Source organism: Oryctolagus cuniculus, chromosome 9 (assembly GCF_051225735.1).
Source record: "Oryctolagus cuniculus isolate XC-2025 breed Fujian yellow rabbit chromosome 9, ASM5122573v1, whole genome shotgun sequence".
Taxonomy (NCBI): Eukaryota; Metazoa; Chordata; class Mammalia; order Lagomorpha; family Leporidae; genus Oryctolagus; species Oryctolagus cuniculus.
Window position 1 is genome coordinate 135,092,068 of NC_142875.1, and position 21,289 is coordinate 135,113,356.

At 45.5% G+C, this 21,289-nt stretch overlaps 1 protein-coding gene across 16 annotated transcripts in view; it reads right to left on the reverse strand.

The window, feature by feature from the left end:
- The window catches only part of PUS7L (pseudouridine synthase 7 like), a 69,008-nt gene that overhangs the window by 40,598 nt on the left and 7,121 nt on the right, over positions 1–21,289 (reverse strand). For 6 of the 16 annotated variants that reach the window (XR_016213197.1, XR_016213198.1, XM_008259377.5 and 3 more), the window contains exons 3-8: positions 17,386–17,545; positions 14,169–14,361; positions 11,225–11,323; positions 5,722–5,803; positions 3,708–3,988; positions 281–334 (exon numbers count right to left, since the gene is read on the reverse strand). Coding sequence is in view for 5 of the 16 variants with exons in the window: in XM_008259377.5 (XP_008257599.4) it covers positions 281–334; positions 3,708–3,988; positions 5,722–5,803; positions 11,225–11,323; positions 14,169–14,361; positions 17,386–17,545 (869 nt within the window). In the remaining 11 variants the exon portion in view is untranslated. Of the gene's footprint in view, positions 1–280; positions 335–3,707; positions 3,989–5,241; positions 5,363–5,721; positions 5,804–11,224; positions 11,324–14,168; positions 14,362–17,385; positions 17,546–21,289 lie in introns of all 16 variants that reach the window. The other 10 variants (XR_016213203.1, XR_016213204.1, XR_016213202.1 and 7 more) reach the window with 4 other exon arrangements.

Here is a 21,289-nt window from a genome sequence, read left to right on the forward strand (position 1 = left end):
GGAAATCAGTGGACGATGGCCCAAGTACTTGGGCCCCTGCTATCCATGTGGAAGACTGCGATGGAGCTCTTGCCTTCAGCTTCAGCCTGGCCCTGCTCTGGCTGTTGTGGACATTTTGGGGGGTGAACCAGTGGAAGGAAGATTCTCTTTCTATGCCTTTCAAATACATAAAAAAATGTTTTCTAAGAAAACTATTTTTAAAAAAAGGAGGGACAATATTTTTCTTTTAGGGACAATGTTCACAAACAAATCCAAATGACTGAGTTTTAGGCATATTTACCTGATATATTGTATATGTGTTAGCCAATTCCTCTTCCTTGGATACCAGATGAACCTATTTTCAAAGAAACAAACAAAAAGGTGCAAAGACAGGCAACTCCCAAATGTTCCCGCTTCCCTCAATGTGTCCAGCCCCATTCTGCCTGATCTGATTCCTGGGCTGAGAGCACTCACATCCAGACAGGGTCTTCCTAGAGCTGTGTCTGCAGCACAGGCCTGCACAGACATGAGACTGGTTTTTCCTGAAGTTGAGAAACACAGAGAACAGCAAGCTACTCCTTCCACCTCAGTCCCTCACAATCCTCTTCCAAGTGAGACGGTTTCTCTTCATTATGCTCAAATATCTGCTTTTGCAGGGTGATTTCGCCTAGTGATTAAGATGCCCACATCCCACACTGGAGTGCCTGGATCTGACTCCTGACTCCAACTCTTGACTCCAGCTTCCTGCTAATGCAGACCCTGGGGGGCAGCAGGTAATAGCTCAAGCACTTGGGTCTCTCCCACTCATGTGGGAGATCTGGATGGGGTTTTCGGCTCCTGGCTCCAGCACAGCCTTAACCCTTATAGGAATTTTGGGAGCGAACCAACCAGTGGATGGGTCTCTCTTGGACTCTCTGCCTTGTAGATAAACAAAATTTAAAAATTTAAAATCTGCACCTGAAAAACCAACCCCTTACCCCAACCGTCTCCAACACACATTGTCATGCTCCAGGCAGGAGAGGGGTTTCCCCACACTTGTTTCACAGAGTATGTGGGAAGACAGGGCCAGCGCTGTGGCAGTAGGTTAATTCTCCGCCTGTGGAGTCGGCATCCCATATGGGTGCTAGTTCTAGTCCCAGCTGCTCATCTTCCAATCCAGCTCTTTGCTATAGCCTAGGAAAGCAGTAGAAGATGGCCCAAGTCCTTGGGCCCCTGCACCCACATGGGAGACCTGGAAGAAGCACCTGGCTCCTGGCTTCAGATCGGCGCACCTCCAGCTGTTGCAGTCACTGGAGAGTGAACCAACGGACAGAAGACATTTCTCTCTGTCTTTCCCTCTCAAATAAATAACAAATCTTAAAAAAAAAAAAAAAAAAAAAGGACTACGTGGGAAGACAAAAAGGAGGTGTGTGATAAAGCCTGAAGACTGTTGTTCCAAAAAATACATGAAATCTCGGGTATGACAGCAGTCAAGACTCGCCTGCAAAGCCGTGCAGCCACATGTTCCTGGAGCACCAGCTGTGCCGTGCTGGCCCTGCCTCGCGGGGGGTGGGGCTGGGGGTCAAACCTAGGGTGCTCTTGGATCCTCTCACACAGTCTGACTGTCCCTTCTCAGCAACAGCAACTGCTCCTGGCATTCAGCGCAGCTTCCTGTGAGTCACTTTGCTGCCCACCCAGAAGCCATCCACATGCGAACAACAGAGCAGACAGCTGCTGTCCTGGCTGTGACCATCCCCTCTTCCAAGAGCAGTACTTGCCTTTCCCAGAAAACCCTCCCAGCTTTCAGATGCGGGTCAGGTGGATGGCTCCAGGCAGGGCCCTAGACTCTCACAGCGGACAGTCACAAACTCCAGTACATACAGATGGATTTGGTTCTGGGCCACTGAGACCCAACTCCACAGCTCCTGTTGACATCACTGAGGAAGAAGGGCCCTTTGCCCTGTAGCAGGGGTGGAAGCCTCTTCTCTGCTCAGGGCCATGTGGCTATTTATAACACCAACCATGGGCCACACAAAACAATCAACTTAAAAACTAGCCAGCTGTAGAGTTATGGAACTTCAGTCCTGCCTTGCAGGGCCACACCAGATGATTTCATGGCTCTTACAAGGCTTAGGGGCCACCAACAGACCATGTCTCCCAGGTATGGGCCACAGTGGGAATGGATCTCACAGACACAGGCAGAATTGAAAAATGAAAAAGGAGATACCATTTGCTATTCGAGGACACTGCCCAGCCTCGGGACACAGCTGTGCCTGAGCCAGCATGGGCCTGCACATGCCTTTCTGACATTTCTGAGCTGGGTTCCACTCCTTGAAACCAAGCACCTCAATTCACACACAGAAAACATTCTCATTCACCTGGATACGGCAGCAGTCACAGTGTCCTTGTTCTGTATTTTGGGGAAAATGGGGCTCCATCCTAGTCCTAGATGTGGACCTTTCTCCAGGAACCAGGGATTTTCTGTGGAGATCATACAGGGTGTGGGCCAGCCCCTGGGTATCTCTAGTCTTGCTGCCCATGTGACTCTGAACCTCTCACCTCTTCAATCTAAATTTTAATTCCCACTTCTATAAAATGGCAGTTAGAAAAGAGAGTCTCTAGGGGTGGGCATTTGGCCCAGGGATTAAGACTTTGTGTGGGACACCAACAATCCATTTAGGAACACCTGAGGTCGTGTCTTGGCTCCGCTTCTCATTCCAGCTTCCTGCTGATGTGCACCCTGGAAGGCAGCAGGTGATGATGCCAGTATGTGGGCCCCTGGCACCCATGTGGGAGATCAAGACTGAGTTCCTGGCTCCCGGCCAAACCCAGCACCATTATAGGCAGTGAGGGAGTGAACCAGCAAATGGGAGATCTCTATCTCTACCTTTCAAATTTCATATACATATGTATGTACACACACACACACACACACAGGAAAAAGGGTCTCTAATACCCTGTCCTGCTTTAACATTCAGTGACTTCATGGTGTCACATATATGAGTGCACTACGCAAATCCTTCCACTGAGACAGACGTGACCATGCTGGAACACAGCACTTGGCTCTTTCTGCATTACAGTCATGGAATGTATTTCCAACTTCATCACCTAGTTTAGGCCCACAGAGGTGAAGACACCAGTGGGACAGGAGGAGAAACCCTCTGCATAAGACAGATAAGCTATACAACTTCACTGAAGGAAATGCTTCCAAGACACTGAGAGGAAAACATCCCATCTACCAAAAAATCACACTCACTGAAAATACATCATTACATGCAGTTTCACACTGTAGAAAACCTTTTCCCCAGCTTTCCATAGTCCGAGTTTTAAGCCTGAGTCCTGCCTTTTCTTTCCTCTGCTACCTAACAGGGTACAGTTTCTGATTGCACAGACACGAAAGCACACGCAAGTTCTGGAAGAACTCAGCCAAACAACAGAGGCTGCTTCTCCAGAGCAGGAGGAGAAAATCCCCTAGTGTGGAGGGACAAGGGCCCACTTGTAGTGTATGGACTCCTACTTTTAAGGGGACTGTTTTGTGCATTATTTGTGGAAATTTCTTCAAAGCTTTACTGCCTCTCACTCCACACCACTATCTTACTTTTCCATTTACTGGTAGGTGCTAAGCCTTGGTTGACAGCAGATAAGAGGGTGATGAGAAAATAGAAGTAAAAATAAAACAAAAAGTGTGTTTAAAGCAAAGTGTCGCTGGTGTGGATCCACCCTGGGACACCAGATCTCCCCATACGTACTTTACTGTTTGGGCAATGCTCCTGGTCAAGGACGTCGTCCAGACACACCAGGTCGCCCTCCACCACACGGGTTCCATAGGCCTCAAGCCTGTAGGACGTGGCCTCGTTCCAGACTTGGCTGAGGTAAGCGTGGACATACACCGTGCGCACGTGGTGGGGAAGACAGTACCACACATTGGTACAGCCTTCCTCTGTCAGGCTGAAGCGATGAAGCAACTCCAACAGCTCTCTCTCCCGAACTCTGAACTCAGGCATCAGCTCAAGTGTGCCCTTGGCATCCTCTGAAAGGGCAAATCAGAGTCAGCCACTTTAATTCAGAGGCCAGCACTGAAGGCCCGTGTATTGCATGCTCTACAAATAAGCGGCAGTGAACACAAACACAAACACCATGCTCAGCATGAGGCTAACGCCAGCTACACTCGCAACAGGTTACTTGTGCAACGGCGCTCCGTTCACTCGCTCTGCTTTAAAAAAAAAAAAAGCAGGTGGGGAAGGTATTGTGGCACACATCTGCATCCCATGTGTCAGTGCATGCTGGCTGTTCCGCTTCAGATCCAGCTCCCTGCCAATGCACACCCGGAAAGGCACACCCAAGTACTTGGGTCTCTGCCTCCCATGGGAGAGACCTGGACAGAGTTGCTGGCTCCTGGCTTTGGCCTAGTCCAACTCTGACTATTGCTGGCATTTGAGGAGTAAACCAGCAAAGAGAGGTATCTCTCTGTATCCCCTTTTCTCTGTCGCTCTGCCTTTCAAATAAGCAAACAAAACATAGAAAAGAAAAGAAAAAAAAACATTAAGAATGCCTTGCCAGAGCTCCTCACTTTAGAATAAGCTACAAACAAAATGGCCACAAATTAAATAAACTGCTGAGCTGATAGGGGCTGGAGATTGCAGTGTATATATACACACATATATTTCAGAGATAGGCAGGTGGGCAGATGGATGATAGGCAGGTAGGTAAATTACAAAGACATTTTTACTACCCAAATGACACCACCAGCCAAGCTGGACCAGGATGAAGTTAAGAGCCAGGAATTCCATCCAGGTCTCCTACATGAGTGGCAAGGACCTAGCTACTTGAGCCAACACTTGATATTTCCCAGGATGCCCACTGGCAGGAAGTTAGAATCATGAGGGGGGACATAAGCTCTCATTACAGTGCAGTCAAATGCTCATCCCAGGAGCTGAAGACGTGTAAGGAATCATATGGTCAGGTACACAGAATCTCTAGAGTAAGAAAAGGTTGTGCTCCGGATCCAGCAGCTCACTGCCACCTGCCAACAGGATGCTTTCTAAAATGCAGCCCGCTGCACTTGCCACAGAAGCCCACTCAAGTAGGGCCTTGGATTGGACTGGATTACGCATACCAGGTGCTGCTCATGCAGGAAGAATCACCAGCTTCAATTTATGCACCAGGAAACCAACTATCAGGTCACACACCTGTGCAGGTGGGCCTGCCAAGGACAAGCGCGCACAGTCCGCATGCATACACACGGACACCTGCTCTCCTCAGGGCTTCCCGCTGAGCACTCACCTAACACTGCATTCGATCAAAGTCTTCAAAATCCACAGTCAGGGCTGAATAGTCAAAGGACCAAAACCCCCGCTACGGGTAAGGCACATCCTCCGTTCGCTAAGGCTGGTGTCTCCTCCAGCTGTAAGGAATCACACTGCCACTGGTACTGACTTATACATCGCCATCAGTGCCAGTTGTGTATACACCTCCATCAGTGCCAGTTTAGAATCTGCAACTCCCTTCTTCCCAGGGGATGTTGGCCAAGAAACCCTAAGAAATTATTTCTCCTCTCACTTCTGGCAACACAGCAGTCAGAAGAGACAAAATTCCAGAGATCTGATGACAACAAAGTGCCAGGGTGATGGAATGATTCAACGTACAACACACAACACCTGTGTCTTCTCAGAGTTATGCCTCAGTGCGTGGCTCTTGCTGGTTTAACATTTACATTATATGTCTGCCAGATTATGTATGGGTTAAAGAAGTTAGACGACATACCGGTTTGAAGAAAATATTTCTTTGCTCTGTTTACAGGATCATCCACATCTTCTGGAGTAAGAAACAGTTTTACAGACTTCACCTTGAGAAATAAAGCAAGATACCAATTTAAAAAAAAAAAAAAAGATGTAAATTCTGACATTTTAAAACGATAGTCATCAAATAAATATTTGATGCTGTAATTTTCTCAATAGGCTTTCAAAAACTAAACAGCATTAAAGGTAGAAATAAACCTTCTAAAAAAGAGCAGATTAGGAACGGCACGCTTTGCAAGGCTAGGAAGAAACAATGCAGTGGACAGTGCAGGAGGTACAAGCTTGCAGAAGACGTGGAGAGAAAACCTCCAGGGGAGCTGCAGAGGAGGAGGGAAACGGCTGGAACTTGCATGCTGAGTGCTAATGTGAACCCACAGAACTCTGAGAACTGGAGCCACTGGCATTTTTGAGAAGGTAGGGGGAGGTTGGTCTGCACCAATCCGTGGGGACAGAGCTGGAGACAGCATGGCATGGGTCCAGACTGCAGCCTGGGGAGCTAGTGGAAGTGGAAAGGGGCACCCGTGCCAACAGTGCCCTCTGGTCTGGGCGTCTGTGGGAGCTCTCCATGGTGAGACCTTGAGGCCTCTGAGGCTACATGAGAAGGTGTAGGGAGTAGCTGGGACCGGGGCTCTACCACTTCCAACTTGAGTGTTGCCTGGAACCTCGCCCCACCCTACAGCATTGACCAGAGTCCCCTGGCCACTCCCATCACATACCTCCTGGTATTCACTGAAAGGGCAGCCACAGAACCATAATCCCAAAGATAAAAACCAACAGAAGAGCCGGCGCCGCGGCTCACTAGGCTAATCCTCCGCCTAGCGGCGCCAGCACACCGGGTTCTAGTCCCGGTTGGGGCGCCGGATTCTGTCCCGGTTGCCCCTCTTCCAGGCCAGCCCTCTGCTGTGGCCAGGGAGTGCAGTGGAGGATGGCCCAGGTGCTTGGGCCCTGCACACCATGGGAGACCAGGAAAAGCACCTGGCTCCTGGCTCCTGCCATCGGATCAGCGCGGTGCGCCGGCGGCAGTGCGCCGGCCGCGGCGGCCATTGGAGGGTGAACCAACGGCAAAAGGAAGACCTTTCTCTCTGTCTCTCTCTCTCACTGTCCACTCTGCCTGTCAAAAAAAAAAAAAAAAAAACCAACAGAAGAAAAAATCAAAAATCAACTCCATAAATGCCAAAAGTAAGAGCCTAAATTCAAGAAATAATAAGGAAGTCACCATGACCACCCCCCCCCCGAGGAAAACAACAAAATTTCAATATTAGAATGTGAAGATGAACAGACTGAGGAAATGCTAGAAATGGAATTTATAAAATTAATAATAGGATTACTCAACACAGAAAAATCAATAGCCTTTGTATACACAGACAATGCCATGGCTGAGAAAGAACTTGTAAGATCAGTACCATTCACAATAACAGCAAAAATAAACACCTTGGAATAAATTTAACCAAGGAACTCAAAGATCTCTACAACGAAAATTACAAAACACTAAAGAAAGAAACAGAAGATATTAAAAGATGAAAAAAATCTTCCACGTTCATGGGCTGAAAGAACCAACACCAAAATGTCCAAACTACCAAAAGCAGTTTACAGATTCAATGAGATCCCAATCAAAATACCAATGACATTCTTCATAGATCTAGAGAAAACAAAGCTGAAATTCATATGGAAACACAAGAGACCCCAAATAGCTAAAGCAACCATATACAACAAAAACAAAGCTGGAAGCATCAGGATACCTGATTTCAAGACATACTACAGGACAGTTATAATCTAAACAGCCTGGTACTGGCACAAAAACACTCATAGACCAATGGGACAGAACATAAACTCCAGAAATCAATCCATGCACCTACAGCCAATTTATATTTGATAAAGGAGCTAAAATTAATCCGTGGAGCAGAGATAGTCTCTTTAACAAGTGGTACTAGAAAAACTGGATCTCTAGGTGGAGAACTATGAAATTAGACCCCCTACCTTACACCCTGCACAAAAATCCACTCAAAATGAATCAAGGACCTCAATCTACAACTCAATTCCATCAAATTATTAGAGAACATGGAGGAAATCTTACAAGACATTGGCATAGGCAAAGACTTCTTAGAAAAGACCCTGGAAGCACAGGCAATCAAAGCCAAATCAACAAATGGGATTACATCAAGCTGAGAAGCTTCTGCACTGCAAAGGAAAGACTCAGCAAAATGAAGAAGCAACCAACAGAATGGGAGAAAATATTTGCCAAGTGTGCAACTGATAAAGGGTTAACATCCAAAATATATAGAGAGCTCAAGAAATTCAACAACAAAACAATCCAGTAAAGGAATGAGCAATGGACTTACACAGGCATTTCTCAAGAGTTAATTCAAATGGCCCACAGACAGGTTCACTAGCCATCAGGGAAATGCAAATCAAAACCACAAGAGGCTCTACCTCATTCCAGTTAAAATGGCCAGCATACAGAAATCAGTAAACAACAAATGCTGGGGAGGATGTGGGGGAAAAGGTATTCTGATCCACTGCTGGTAGGAATGTAATCTGGTGCAACCACTATGAAGACAGTATGGAGATACTGCAGAAACCTGAATAAAAACCCACGATATGATCCAGCCATTCCAAACCAAAAGAGATCAGCACATGAAAGAAATAGTTGTACCTCGGCCGGTGCCGCGGCTCACTAGGCTAATCCTCCGCCTAGCGGCGCCAGCACACCGGGTTCTAGTCCCGGTTGGGGCGCCGGATTCTGTCCCGGTTGCCCCTCTTCCAGGCCAGCTCTCTGTTGTGGCCAGGGAGTGCAGTGGAGGATGGCCCAGGTGCTTGGGCCCTGCACACCATGGGAGACCAGGAAAAGCACCTGGCTCCTGGCTCCTGGCATCGGATCAGCGCGGTGCGCCGGCCGCAGCGCGCTGGCCACGGCGGCCATTGGAGGGTGAACCAACAGCAAAGGAAGACCTTTCTCTCTGTCTCTCTCTCTCACTGTCCACTCTGCCTGTCAAAAAAATTAAAAAAAAAAAAAAAAAAAAAAAAGAAATAGTTGTACCTCCATGTTCACTGCAGCACAATTCTCAACAACTAAGATATGGAATCAACCCAGACGTCCATCAACTAGTCCTCCAAATCCCTTCCATTCTTCACCTCCATTACCGTGCTATGGACACAATGTAAAGTAAGTATCTAAACACTCAGATTTACTCAACATACAAGTATAAACAGGGCAAAAAGAAAGCATTAGGTAACAGGTTAACTTTGTATTCACAATTTCCTGAATTTTTTGTTTTTAAAAATAACTGCCAATTAAAAATAACTGCCAAAATCTTAATAAAAGATGTAAGCTTTAACATTTTATGGTAAAGCGTAACTAGATGAACAGATGTGCTTTAAGATACCATTACCCAGTTTCTTTATTTTATTACTGTGTCCAGCACTGTGATTTATTCCCAAACATCTATGTTAGAGTAGGGAAGATCTTTCAAAGAGGTCATTCAACCCAGTGTCCCATGCAATCTCCTGTTTATTATGCATTCATTCAAACACTGAGAAATTAACATAGCCCAACAAATACTACTGAGCACCTGTCATGTGCCTCTGGCACTGTGTGAGGTGTTAGGGACAGCGCACTCAGAGACGTGGTTTCCATCCAACCACGCTGTCTACTGGAAAAGGCTCAATGAACAATAAAATGCTCTAACACTTTAGATGAGAAGCATGGGATTCTGCAGATCTGAGGCCAAGGGGGCTCCACTTCTCCTTGGGGAATGGGATGAAAATGACAGTCCAAGAATGCAAAGGTTGGTACAGGGGTGCTTCCCAGCAAAACAAGGACACAGCAGCTTAGCTCCAGGAACCTGACTCAGAGGGGCCCCAAAGGGCCCCACCACCCGGAACTCAGGCCTGGTGGAGTATTCATACTCACGGTGTGTGGAGCACAGCAGAAGTGGAGGAAGTAGTTTTCAAAACGCAGTTTTAAAAGACACGGTGGCTTCCATTCCCTCTCCCTCTCCACACCCACATGAAGAGCTCTGCTATGGAATCAAAGCCTCAAGCCAACATGCATAGTGGTGTGCCAGCAGCAGACCCTCTCCACCACCATGTCTTGAAGAAGCAGCCTGGCCCTCTTGGAGACCCTGATGTACCACACGAGGCTGCTCGCAGACTCCCAACTCTCAGAAAAGACGCCATGGTAAATGCCCATCTTCCAGGGCTGTGGGGTGGTTTTTGTCCTCCAAGGCCATAAGGGCCATACAAAATGATCAATTTGAAAATTAGCCTGCTACAGATTTACTGAATTCAGAGTCCTGTCCGTGGTTGCCTTGGCAGGGCCAGACCTAATGATTTTCCTGTCCACAAGTCCAACCTTCCCAATCCCCATTAAAAGCCAGGAAATTCTGAGGTTATACGGCAAAAAATAGATAACAAATACTCTGAAGAATGTAGAACAACTCAGGAACATGCAATAGGAAGTCTGAAAGAGGTAGCAGGGTAGCCATCCAACTTTTGCTTAAATGCTATGAGAAACAGAAAATGCCAGTCCTTTAGGGGAGGAATCCCATTCCTTCAGGCCAGAGTTAGTAAAATCTTTTTTTTTTTTTTTTTTTTTTTTTTTTTAAGATTTATTTATCTGAAAGGCAGAGTTACAGAGGTCTCCCATCCACTGGCTCATTCCTCAAATGGCCACAATGGCAGCAGCTGGGCCGATCCAAAGCTAGGAGCCAGGAGCGTCTGCTGTGTTTCCCACACAGGTGCAGGGGCCCAAGCAATTGGGCCAGTCTTCCAGTTTTCCCAGCCCATTAAGCAGGGAGCTAGATCAGAAGAGGAGCAGCTAGGACTCCAATCAGCATCCTTTTGGGATGCCGGCAACACAGGTAGAGGCTTAACCTATCATGTCACAGCAGCAGTCCAAGAAAAGTCCTTTTTACACCAGACCAAAACTTGGCCCTTGAATTTCTACCCCTGTGCAGTAGAGTACAGCTGGTGTGACCAAAAATTTGGGAGCATCTGGCTGCTACAGGGCTAACACCACACTAGCTTCTCTCACAGAAGTTGTTTTCAATCACTTCTCACAAAAATCTTGTGATAAACAGGTGACCCCTATTTTACAGACAAGGAAACCAAGGCCTGGAGAACCTAAGAAACCTGCTACAGCAGCACACTCAACAGTCTGTCTGCCAGGGCTGGGGAGCAGTTTCTCTGCCAAGTGCCATCTGGACGTTTACAACATCATTCACGGGACACACAGAATGATCAACTTAAAAATTAGCCTGCTACAGATTTACTGAATTTGAAGTAGTGTCTGCTGCTGCCTTGGCTGGGCCAGATCTTGCAGCTGCTTAATAAACACGCGGTGACGTGATACATGGTGTGTCTGTGTATTTACATGTGTCCATGCGCTAGGGCTAAGGAAGCAAGGTGTTGCTGTGTATCATACGTAAAAATGACAAAACAGACAGGATTATGTTTTTTAAAACTCATACCATCTCCTCCTTCAGCAAAGCCAATCCAATCTGGTCAGCATGAACATTCCTTTCCTTCTCCAACCGCTCAGGACCATAGTAATTCACAAAGCCATTATTCTACAAAGACAACATAATAAATTAAAAAATGTATGTAATTGTTAAATCAAAACATGTAACCATACCACTGTAATAAAACAATCCTTTAATCATCAGTAGGCACACGGGGACTATATAGTCTGATAAATGCTAAATGGTTAAAGAGCACAGAGTTAAGTGGGCACACAAGCACAGTGTAGAAAGCTCTAAACACGTATCAGCATTGCCTCCCTGTTCCTAAGTGGTTCCCTGGGACGTGAGGACTTTGAATGCTCAACCCAAGAAAGTTCAGAGCACACTGGGACCAACTGTCACCAAGTCTCAGCCCTGCCCTGAAGTTCCTTCTTACTTTCAGATTCTCCTGCTGTCTAAAGATCATGGGAACAAGAAACAGACTTATTCTCAAATCCTGCAAGTCATGGCTCCTTTATACATTCATCAGTTAGTTGCAGTTTCTGAAAGCCTAGGGCTAAGAAAATGCCACAGTGTCACTTGGGCAGCAACATGTGTGCTCTGCCGGCCAGGCTGCTGCAGCACCTGGCTTCCAGGGAAGGGACACAAACTTGACAGCTCAATGGGGACAAATCTGCCACCTTTCCCAGCAAGCTGGGATTCATTACTGCACCCTTTAAAGAAACTGTGCAGTGGCTAAACACAGACTCACCAAGAGAACAGCAGCGCCAGCCAGTTTCTTGAAAGACAGGAGTCGTCCACACTTACTTGGTGAGGGGAACATGAGTCTACTCAGTCAACAGGCGCTGCTGACAGCCAGCCAGGACAATCTGTCAGAGGCATGGGACAAAAGGAACTGCACTGCTTCCTCCTATAGTTCACGAACACCAACTATACACAGCTGGAGGACTCCCTGCACTAAGTCTCAGAGTTGAGGGGTTTTAAGGATGCCAAATTTAGAGAAGATAACATCAGATAAAACCCTGCAATAATAATTTTAACTCCCTCTCCATAAAAAAGGCTTATGACAGAAAGCACTATCTCCCTCTAACAGAAAACTCAGACTTTATTTTCAGGTTTCTCAACTCCCTCCTCTCATCAAGGAAATCAGTCAGAGCTGATTATTTCTAATAGGAGTTTTCTAATTCTTAGTTGTATATTTCTAAGTACCAATGAAATGTAATAAATGCTATCAGAGTCCAGAGAAACACCCTCTATTTTTAAGAAACATCATTTTAGCAACAGTTTTTCAGAGGGAAAAAAGGTGGACCTGCAGGTAAGTCCATTATGGAAAAGGTCAAAACCACGTGCAGAGCATACAATCAGAGAAGGCCCATCAATATGCAGGGGAGAGGGCTTCAAAGGAAAGGACCTCAGGGGAGACACTTTCTGCTTTTCATTGATGTTTTCCTGCAGGGGAAGCAAACTGGAATGCAGGTCTCTGTGGCCAGAAGCTGGGACCAGTGTTTCTCAATGTCAGCTGCAGGGCAGAATCACTTAGAGAGTTTTTATAAAATACCAATACCCAAGCAGCTACCCGACATGTTCTCCTTCTACTGGCTTGGGAGCAGAAGTTGCTGACATCTTTACAAAGAGTTGAGAATTACTAGTGTAGATTAGGGGTTGGCAAACTACTACAGCCGACAGGTCAAACCCAGCCCCACACCTGTTTTTGTCAATAAAGTTTTATTGAAACACAGCTGTGCCCATCCACTTGCGTGCTATCTGTGGCTGCCTCCATGCAGTGGCAGCTGATTAATTGCAGAGGGACCGCAGGTTTACAAAGCCAGACATTTATCACAGGGCCCTTTGCAGTAGGAACGACCAGACTAAGCCTATGGCTGCATGCAAATTTAAATGGCAGGCAGAAAAAAAACTTTTTTTTTGATAAGACATCCTAAAATATGTATGTTCTGTAATTTATAGTCACTGAAGAAAATCTAAAATTAGGTTAAAAACAGATTGTGTACAATTCTGAAATGTAACTATTTACCAAAGATTTCTGAAAAGTATTACTGAACAAAATTTACAAACAGACCCTACTCTATCTAGGCAGATGCTAAAGAAAAAAAAAATCCTTATGTGAAGAGTTTCCTTTGCTTTTCTAGGAAATTCCATACGTGTATTTCTTAAACAATAAACCACTTGCTATTTTGGCAAAAAAGGTATCAAGTAGTTTCACATTTGATCTTATAAAAATTAAGCTGTCTGAAATGAGGCTAGAGTGTTTTTCAATTCACCAGTTCTCTGTAACACTGGGAGCCTACATGGCAGGGGTATGGCACCATTTGTATGCCGCTCCAATGGTGCCTTCCCCTTTATGTTGATTGCATGTGGTGCCTATGTCTGTGTTTTTTTAAACATTATGTGTTTTTTTAAACAAAAGTATATAAAGAAGACAACAGGGGCCGGTGCTGTGGCGTAGCAGGTAGCTGCCACCTGCAGTGCCGGCATCCCATATGGGCGCCGGTTTGAGTCCCAGCTGCTCCACTTCCGATCCAGCTCTCTGCTGTGGCCTGGGAAAGCAGAAGATGGCCCAAGTCCTTGGGCCCCTGCACCCTTGTGGCAGCCAGAAGAAGCTCCTGGCTCCTGGCTTTGGATCAGCGCAGCTCTGCCCCTTGCAGCCAACTGGGGAGTGAATCAGTGGAAGGAACACACCTCTCTCTCTCCCCCGCCTCTTTCTCTGTGCCTCTCCTTCTCTCTGTGTGGCTCTTTCAAATAATAATAATAATAATAATAATAATAATAATAATAATAAAAAGGAAAATAAGCCAAATGACCCTAATTATCACTTCAGACTGTAATATAATGTAATTATGCATGCACATGGACAGGCATAAGGAAAAGCTCCCCTCTGGCCTCTGTGTGAGGAGGGAGCCTGCACTGCATCACAGGGACTTTAACTTCTTCCTACCTTCACGTTTTCTATGGCCTCCAAAATCCTCTCTCTCAGGTTTACAGGATCACCGTTCCAATTTCTTACATTCCTGATGACAATGTCAAAGTGATTTCCTTTTAGTTGACCAAGTCTCAGAGCTGCATTCACAGATCGGACATTAAACACATTCATTCCCTTCTTTGCAATTTCTTTTTCAATACTTTTCAATCTGTAAGTGACATATCACATAGATTCAGTTAACTCTTACATTTAAAATTTTCTTTAATATTAAGCTTTTAAAAGACAGTTGCTGGGTGACCTCTTGTATCAGAATACTTCTAGAAAATTTATTTTCTATTTTTATTTATACATTTGTTATTTCAACAGTGTATACTATTTATTCAATATTATAAGCTGATATTAACAGTTTACCCAAAGAACTCAGACGTACCTCGCACGTGCTCTGGTTCCACATGTGCCCTGAGCCTGATGTCGCCTCACAGCAGAGGACAGGAGCTCGTGCAAACCTCCTTCTCCTTCCCTTTCCTTCTAAGACTGTATTTGCAACATTACCAAGAAAATCACTGGTACCTGACAATGTTCCTGAAATCCCGCTCTGAACAGCTCCTCACTCAGACCTCAGTCCTTTCCCAGTAGCTGAAGGATACATTCTACTTTTCAAAGCATAACTTTTAAGGTCCTGTAGAGCTGACAGAAACTCCCCTTCACACCCACATTTTCTGCAGTTTTAGGAATCATCTGCTCCATTGGGCAGACTTTCCTTGAGCGCCCCTACAGATCTCTATATTTCTGCATCTGATAAAATCCTACTCCTACTTACAAGGTAAGTAAAACTCTGTTTTACTTATTTATAAGCTAAATCAAAGGCATCTCTCCTAGGGCTACTAACATGTCTTTGGTAGTTAAGAAATAGCTTCTGTCTTACACACACCCTGTAACAGCTGATGTCCTCTCTGACTGTTCTGCAGTCCTTGATCATGAAGGCAAAGCCTCACACACTGCTGTCTTTCTTAGAAGAGATCCCCAGCGCTCACACAGTCTACACAGAATGGACACATAAACACCTGATGACTTACAATCAGTACACCAGGGTTACCTCAAATGAGGCTGAATTTTGGTTCAATGATTCAACTTTTTGATGTTTATCTTAGGAAATAGCCACAAGAAACAAATTTTAATATCAGGTTATTAATAAGTTATATTTATAGCAAGAAAACTAGAAGGCTGAAGTATATCAGTCTACAAGATGGACATGACTTCGAAGTACTCTGCGACATAAACTTTCACATAGCAATATTAAATATTCTTTAAGTTTATTCATTTGAAAGGCAAACAGACAAAAAGAAAGAAGAAGCGCTTCCATCAGCTGGTTCATTCCCCAAATGCTCGCAATAACCAGAGCAGGACCAAGCCAAAGTCAGCAGCCCAGAACTCCCATCTGTGTCTTCCATGAGTGGCAAGGACCTAAGTACTTGAGCCATCATCTGCTGCCTCCTAGGGTACACATTAGCAAAAGCTGGACAGCAAGCAGAGGTGGGACTCAATCCCCGGCAATACAGAACACAGGCATCCCACGCACCTGCTTAACCTGCAGCTCCACAACATCTGCCCCAGTTATTTTATTCTAAAAAGGAACATATAAACTGCATGACTTTCATATTTAATAAATGTCTTTCTGCCATATATGTATATGGCATAAAGCAAAAAAAAAGTTGACAAAGAAATGGATAAATCAAAATGTTTATTGTAGTTATTTCTGAAAAGTGGAATTAGTGACTTTTAATTTCTTTTTTATACTTTTTAGCAACTACAATGCATATATATTTCTTTTAAATTAAAAAATGCATTTAAAATTTGAGTAAGCTAGAGAGAGGCTAAATTTGAGTGGTTTACATTCTATTTAACAAGGGTTTTTTGTTTGTCTGTTTTAATTTCTATTTTTCATTTGAAAGACAGCAGGGATAGACACAATGCTCCCATTCGCTAGTTAACTTCCCAAACACCAGTAATGGTCAGGGCTGGATTCAAGAACCAGGAACTCAATCTAGGTCTCTCTTGTGGTGGGGAATGAACTCTGAGTGAGCCACTTCACTGCCTCACAACATCTGTACTAGCAGGAAGCTGGAGATAGAACCACAGCCAACTGCTTCAATGTAGGATGTGGGCATCTTAACTAAATGCCCACTCCCAACAAGGATTTGTTTTAAATATATGGAGCCATGATAAAGGCACAGAAGTCTCACAGTAATTAAGAAAATAACTATTCCAAGCCGGCGCCGTGGCTCAATAGGCTAATCCTCCACCTTGCGGCGCCGGCACACCGGGTTCTAGTCCCGGTTGGGGCGCCGGATTCTGTCCCGGTTGCCCCTCTTCCAGGCCAGCTCTCTGCTATGGCCAGGGAGTGCAGTGGAGGATGGCCCAGGTGCTTGGGCCCTGCACCCCATGGGAGACCAGGAAAAGCACCTGGCTCCTGGCTCCTGCCAGGATCAGCGCGGTGCGCCGGCTGCAGCGGCGGCCATTGGAGGGTGAACCAGCGGCAAAGGAAGACCTTTCTCTCTCTGTCTCTCTCTCTCACTGTCCACTCTGCCTGTCAAAAAAAAAAAAAATAAATAAAAAAAAAATAAAAAAAAAAAAAAAAAAAAAAGAAAATAACTATTCCTATTTTTTCTTAATATAAACTGCATACTTGAACAGTACAGGATGTTTAGAAACAATACAATTTAAAATATGTCACTTCTCAAAATTTCAACCCTTAAACTTCCTTTTTAGATTTACATTTAAGATTGGGGCTGGCACTGTGGCATAGGGAGTTAAGCCACCACCTGCAATGCTCTGGCTGCTCCATATCGGATCCAGCTTCTCACTAATTCCCTGGGAGAGTCACAGAAGTTGGCCCAAGTGCTTTGGTCCCGGCTCTAACATGGGAGGCCTGGATGAAGCTCTTGGCTTCTGGCTTCAGCATGCCCAAGTTCTGTCCATTGTGACTATTTGGAGGGTAAGCCAGTGACAGAACCTCTGTGTCTCCCCCTCTCTTTGTAACTTTGCCTTTCAAATAAAATAAAGCTAAAAAAAAAAAAAGATGTAACTTATTTAGAAGATAATTAGTAATATTAAATCTGTGATCCGTGAGCGTAACATATTCCAAATATTATTCTGTTTCTCATTTCATATTTATTTATTTATGTGGTACAGCATGGAAGTGAAGTTCTCTTCCAAGGCAGCACCATATTACCTCTCAGGAGTCACTTTTCTAACAACCATGGCTTGGTAGGTTATGGCTTTCTTGTCTTTAAGGCCTGTGTAACTAAAATCCGGAGGAATCACACCAAGTTTGGCAGCTAAATGATCAATTGCTTCAAACATGTCCACATTTTCCTTTCGTAGGGTAAAAGCTGAAACAAAATTAATCATTGGTTACAGTTACCACATATCACATTCTTAGCAGACTAACAGATCAGGATAATGACACAAATAACTAATTTACACAAAGAATATATTTTAAGTCAAAATTCAAAACAAACATTATAGAGCTCAGCTATTATATTAAAAATGCTAGTTGACTCATTCAAGTCACACAAGGGTGGTGTTTAGGTACAGTGGGTTAAGCTGTCACTGGAGATGCCCACATCCTGTATCAGAGTGCCAGTTTGGGTCCTGGCTACTCTGCTTCTAATCCAGCTTCCTGCTAATGCTCCTGGGAAGGCCGCAGATGACAGCCATAGTAGTTAGGGTCCCTGCCACTCATTTGGGAGATCTAGATGGAGTTCCTGGCTCCAAGCTTCAGCCTGAGCCAGTCCTGGCTGCTGCAGGCATTTGGGGAAGGAATCAGCTGATGCAATATGTCTCTCTCCCTTCCACACAGCCTTTCAATATACAAATAAATTTTTTCTTCAAAAAAAGATTAAAATTCAAGTTCCTTAATTTGACATTTATTTCCAGCTCAAATTGGCATTTTTGGTCTCCCAAGTACCAGTTCCATTCATACATCCCACAATACTGTGGAAGAGATGAACCAGAACACTCAGCAGATTTGCATTTCGGAACATCTGGTCCCAATAATGCATGTGTTCTATTACCCATCATACTTCTCCTCAGTGTTCAAGAACCCACAATAGCAGCAGTTTGCCCTGAAATTATTTTCAGATTGCAAGGCCAAGTACTTGGAATATGCTTGTTTTATTGACCATTATTCCCTCTAACTCTAGAACATCTGAACAAATAGTCATATATCTGCTGAAGCAATGAACAAATGGGTGACCCAGACAGGTGCTGATTACTTACCTACACACCTCCACAAGTCATCAAAGTCTGCACCGCGACACCCAACAGCACCCAGGCCAACTCAGCTCCCTGTTCACTCATCCCACTGACTGGGAGTTCCAGGACAGCAACGCAGCATGTGAACACTACACCATATTCACACACAGAGGTCTCCTCACAGCTAACGTTAATAACTAGCACTCAGTGTTTCAAATCTGTCCCAGATAATCTTGGGCATGACACTGTGGACATACGGCACACAGAGAATCAATCCCAGACTTGTTTGCAATATCAGCCTGCAGCTGATTAGCCTGAGTACGTAAGTATTTCTTGTTACCCACAAAAATGCACAATTCAGAATAGAAACATTTCAAGAGAATCAGATCCATGACACTGCTGCATTAATTAATTTGCATTTACACAGAAGGTCATGTTCTTGAATGTTTAAAGAGAATGACACTTGTTCCAATTACAAACATTCGACTGATTTATACTTATCTTTTCACATTGATTGTTGTTAGCAATATGGGAACATTTATAAAAACTTACTACAAGATCACTAATTTATGAGTTTAATTTATGTTTCTAACACTTCCCTAATAACTTGGAAAAATCGAAAACATTCAAAAGAAAATCAACTATCCCAAATTTAAAAATTGAATTTCAGAGACTTCCACTTCAAGCCATGTGGGATGCCAGCACCTCAGGTAGCAGTTTCACCTGCTATGCCACAGCACCGGCCCCAGAAGTAAGAAAGATTAAATGGGGCTGGTACTGTGGTGTAGAAGGTAAGGCTTCCGCCTGCAGTGCTAGCATCCCATATGGGCACCAGTTTGAGTTATGGCTGCTCTACTTCCAATCCTGCTATGGCCTGGGAAAGAGGTAGAATATGGCCAAAGTCCTTGGGCCCCCGAACCGAGTTGGGGACCCGGAAGAAGCTTGTGGCTTCAGATCGGTGCAATTCTGGCCACTGCAGCCAATTGGGAAGTGAACCAGCGGATGTAAGACCTCTCTCTCTGCCTCTCCTCTCTCTGCGTAACTCTTTCAAATAAATAAATAAATCTTAAAAAAAAAAAAAAAAAAGATTAAATGAGGTCATACATAGAACTGTGAGGCAGGAAGTTAGAAATTAGCCTATGTGAGAGAGAAGGGCCTAAGGAAACTGACATCCATAGCAGCCCAGCATCTGCATTTCGAAGTCCTGCCCAGACCCTGAGAACCTGCCAAGGTGGTCCCAGCTATCCCCCCAAGGAAAGCTCCCAGGAGAATTCTCTCCCCTCAGGACCAAAGGGGTTACCTGACCTGATAACACTGATAACAAGGCCGGCGCCGCGGCTCACTAGGCTAATCCTCCGCCTAGCGGCGCCGGCACACGGGGTTCTAGTCCCAGTTGGGGTGCCGGATTCTGTCCCGGTTGCCCCTCTTCCAGGCCAGCCCTCTGCTGTGGCCAGGGAGTGCAGTGGAGGATGGCCCAGGTGCTTGGGCCCTGCACACCATGGGAGACCAGGAAAAGCTCCCGGCTCCTGCCATCGGATCAGCGCGGTGCGCCGGCCGCAGCGCGCCGGCCGCGGCGGCCATTGGAGGGTGAACCAACGGCAAAGGAAGACCTTTCTCTCTGTCTCTCTCTCACTGTCCACTCTGCCTGTCAAAAAAAAAAAAAACAAACACTGATAACACGGGGCAATAAAATCTTCACAGCCGCTCTAAGGGAAGCCCCTTTATTATGCCCAATAAACCCTGCTACCTTTCTTACCACTGTTCTCTCTCAGTCTGAATTCATTCTTGCACAAACACAAGAACCTACAGCACCCGTCTCTGCTAACACTAAGGGGCAGCTTCCAACACCAGCTGTCTCTGCTAACACTAAGGGGCAGCTTCCAACACCGGCTGTCTCTGCCAACACTAAGGGGCAGTGTCCTCACTTGGTGGCCTCTGCCTCTCTGCTGAGAGGAGAACTGCAACCAGCTTGGAGATGCAGTCAAAGCTGCAGGTTTGGGCTGGCCCCATGGAGCAGTGGGCTAAGCTTCTGCCTGCAGCGCCAGTTTGTGTCCTGGCTGCTCCTCTTTCGACCCAGCTCTCTGCTATGGCCTGGGGAAGCAGCAGAAGATGGCCCAAGTGCTTGGGCCCCTGCACCGCGTCGGAGACCCAGAAGCTCCTGGCTTCTGACTTTAGATCAGCTCAGCTCCAGCCATTGCAATCATCTGGAAAGAGTGAACCAGCAGATTAAAAGCCTTCTCTCTCTGTCTCTCCCTCTCTCTATAACTCTACCTCTCAAATAACCAAATAAAATTAAAAAAAAAAAAAAAAACACAGGCTCATACACTGAACAGGATGTTACAGTGGGGAGAGGTAAGAGTAAGTCTTAGGGCAAACCTCCCTATCAGAGCTTCCAGTCTGCACACAGAGAGATTCCACTAAAGCCCGAGGGACCCACAGACACTCAGCCTAACCAGACGGCCCGGCAGCCCAAGCAGACTGACTGCTACCCCGTAATTCCTATGGACCAGGTGCTGGGGAGAGGGCACGTATGTCAAGGTGCACTGCAAAGTCACAGCTGGACAGCTGAAGCTGGGAGATCTTCTTCCAGGGCAGCCCATCCAAATCGTGGTCAGCTGGTACAGGCTGTTGGTGGGAGGCCCTGGTTTCTCTTGACAGGACTTCTGGGGTGTATTCAAGGCTGGAGACTGGCTTCCCTCTGAGTAACATGTTGTGACTCATGTCACTTCCGCTGTATTCTATTGGTAAACAGGCTGGCCCGGATTCAATGTGGTAGGGACCTCACAAGGGCATGACCACCATGAGCCAAGAATCTTTGAGAGCCATCTGGATGCTAGCTACAAAATTCAGGCAGGCTAGACAAAATACAAGGCACTTGC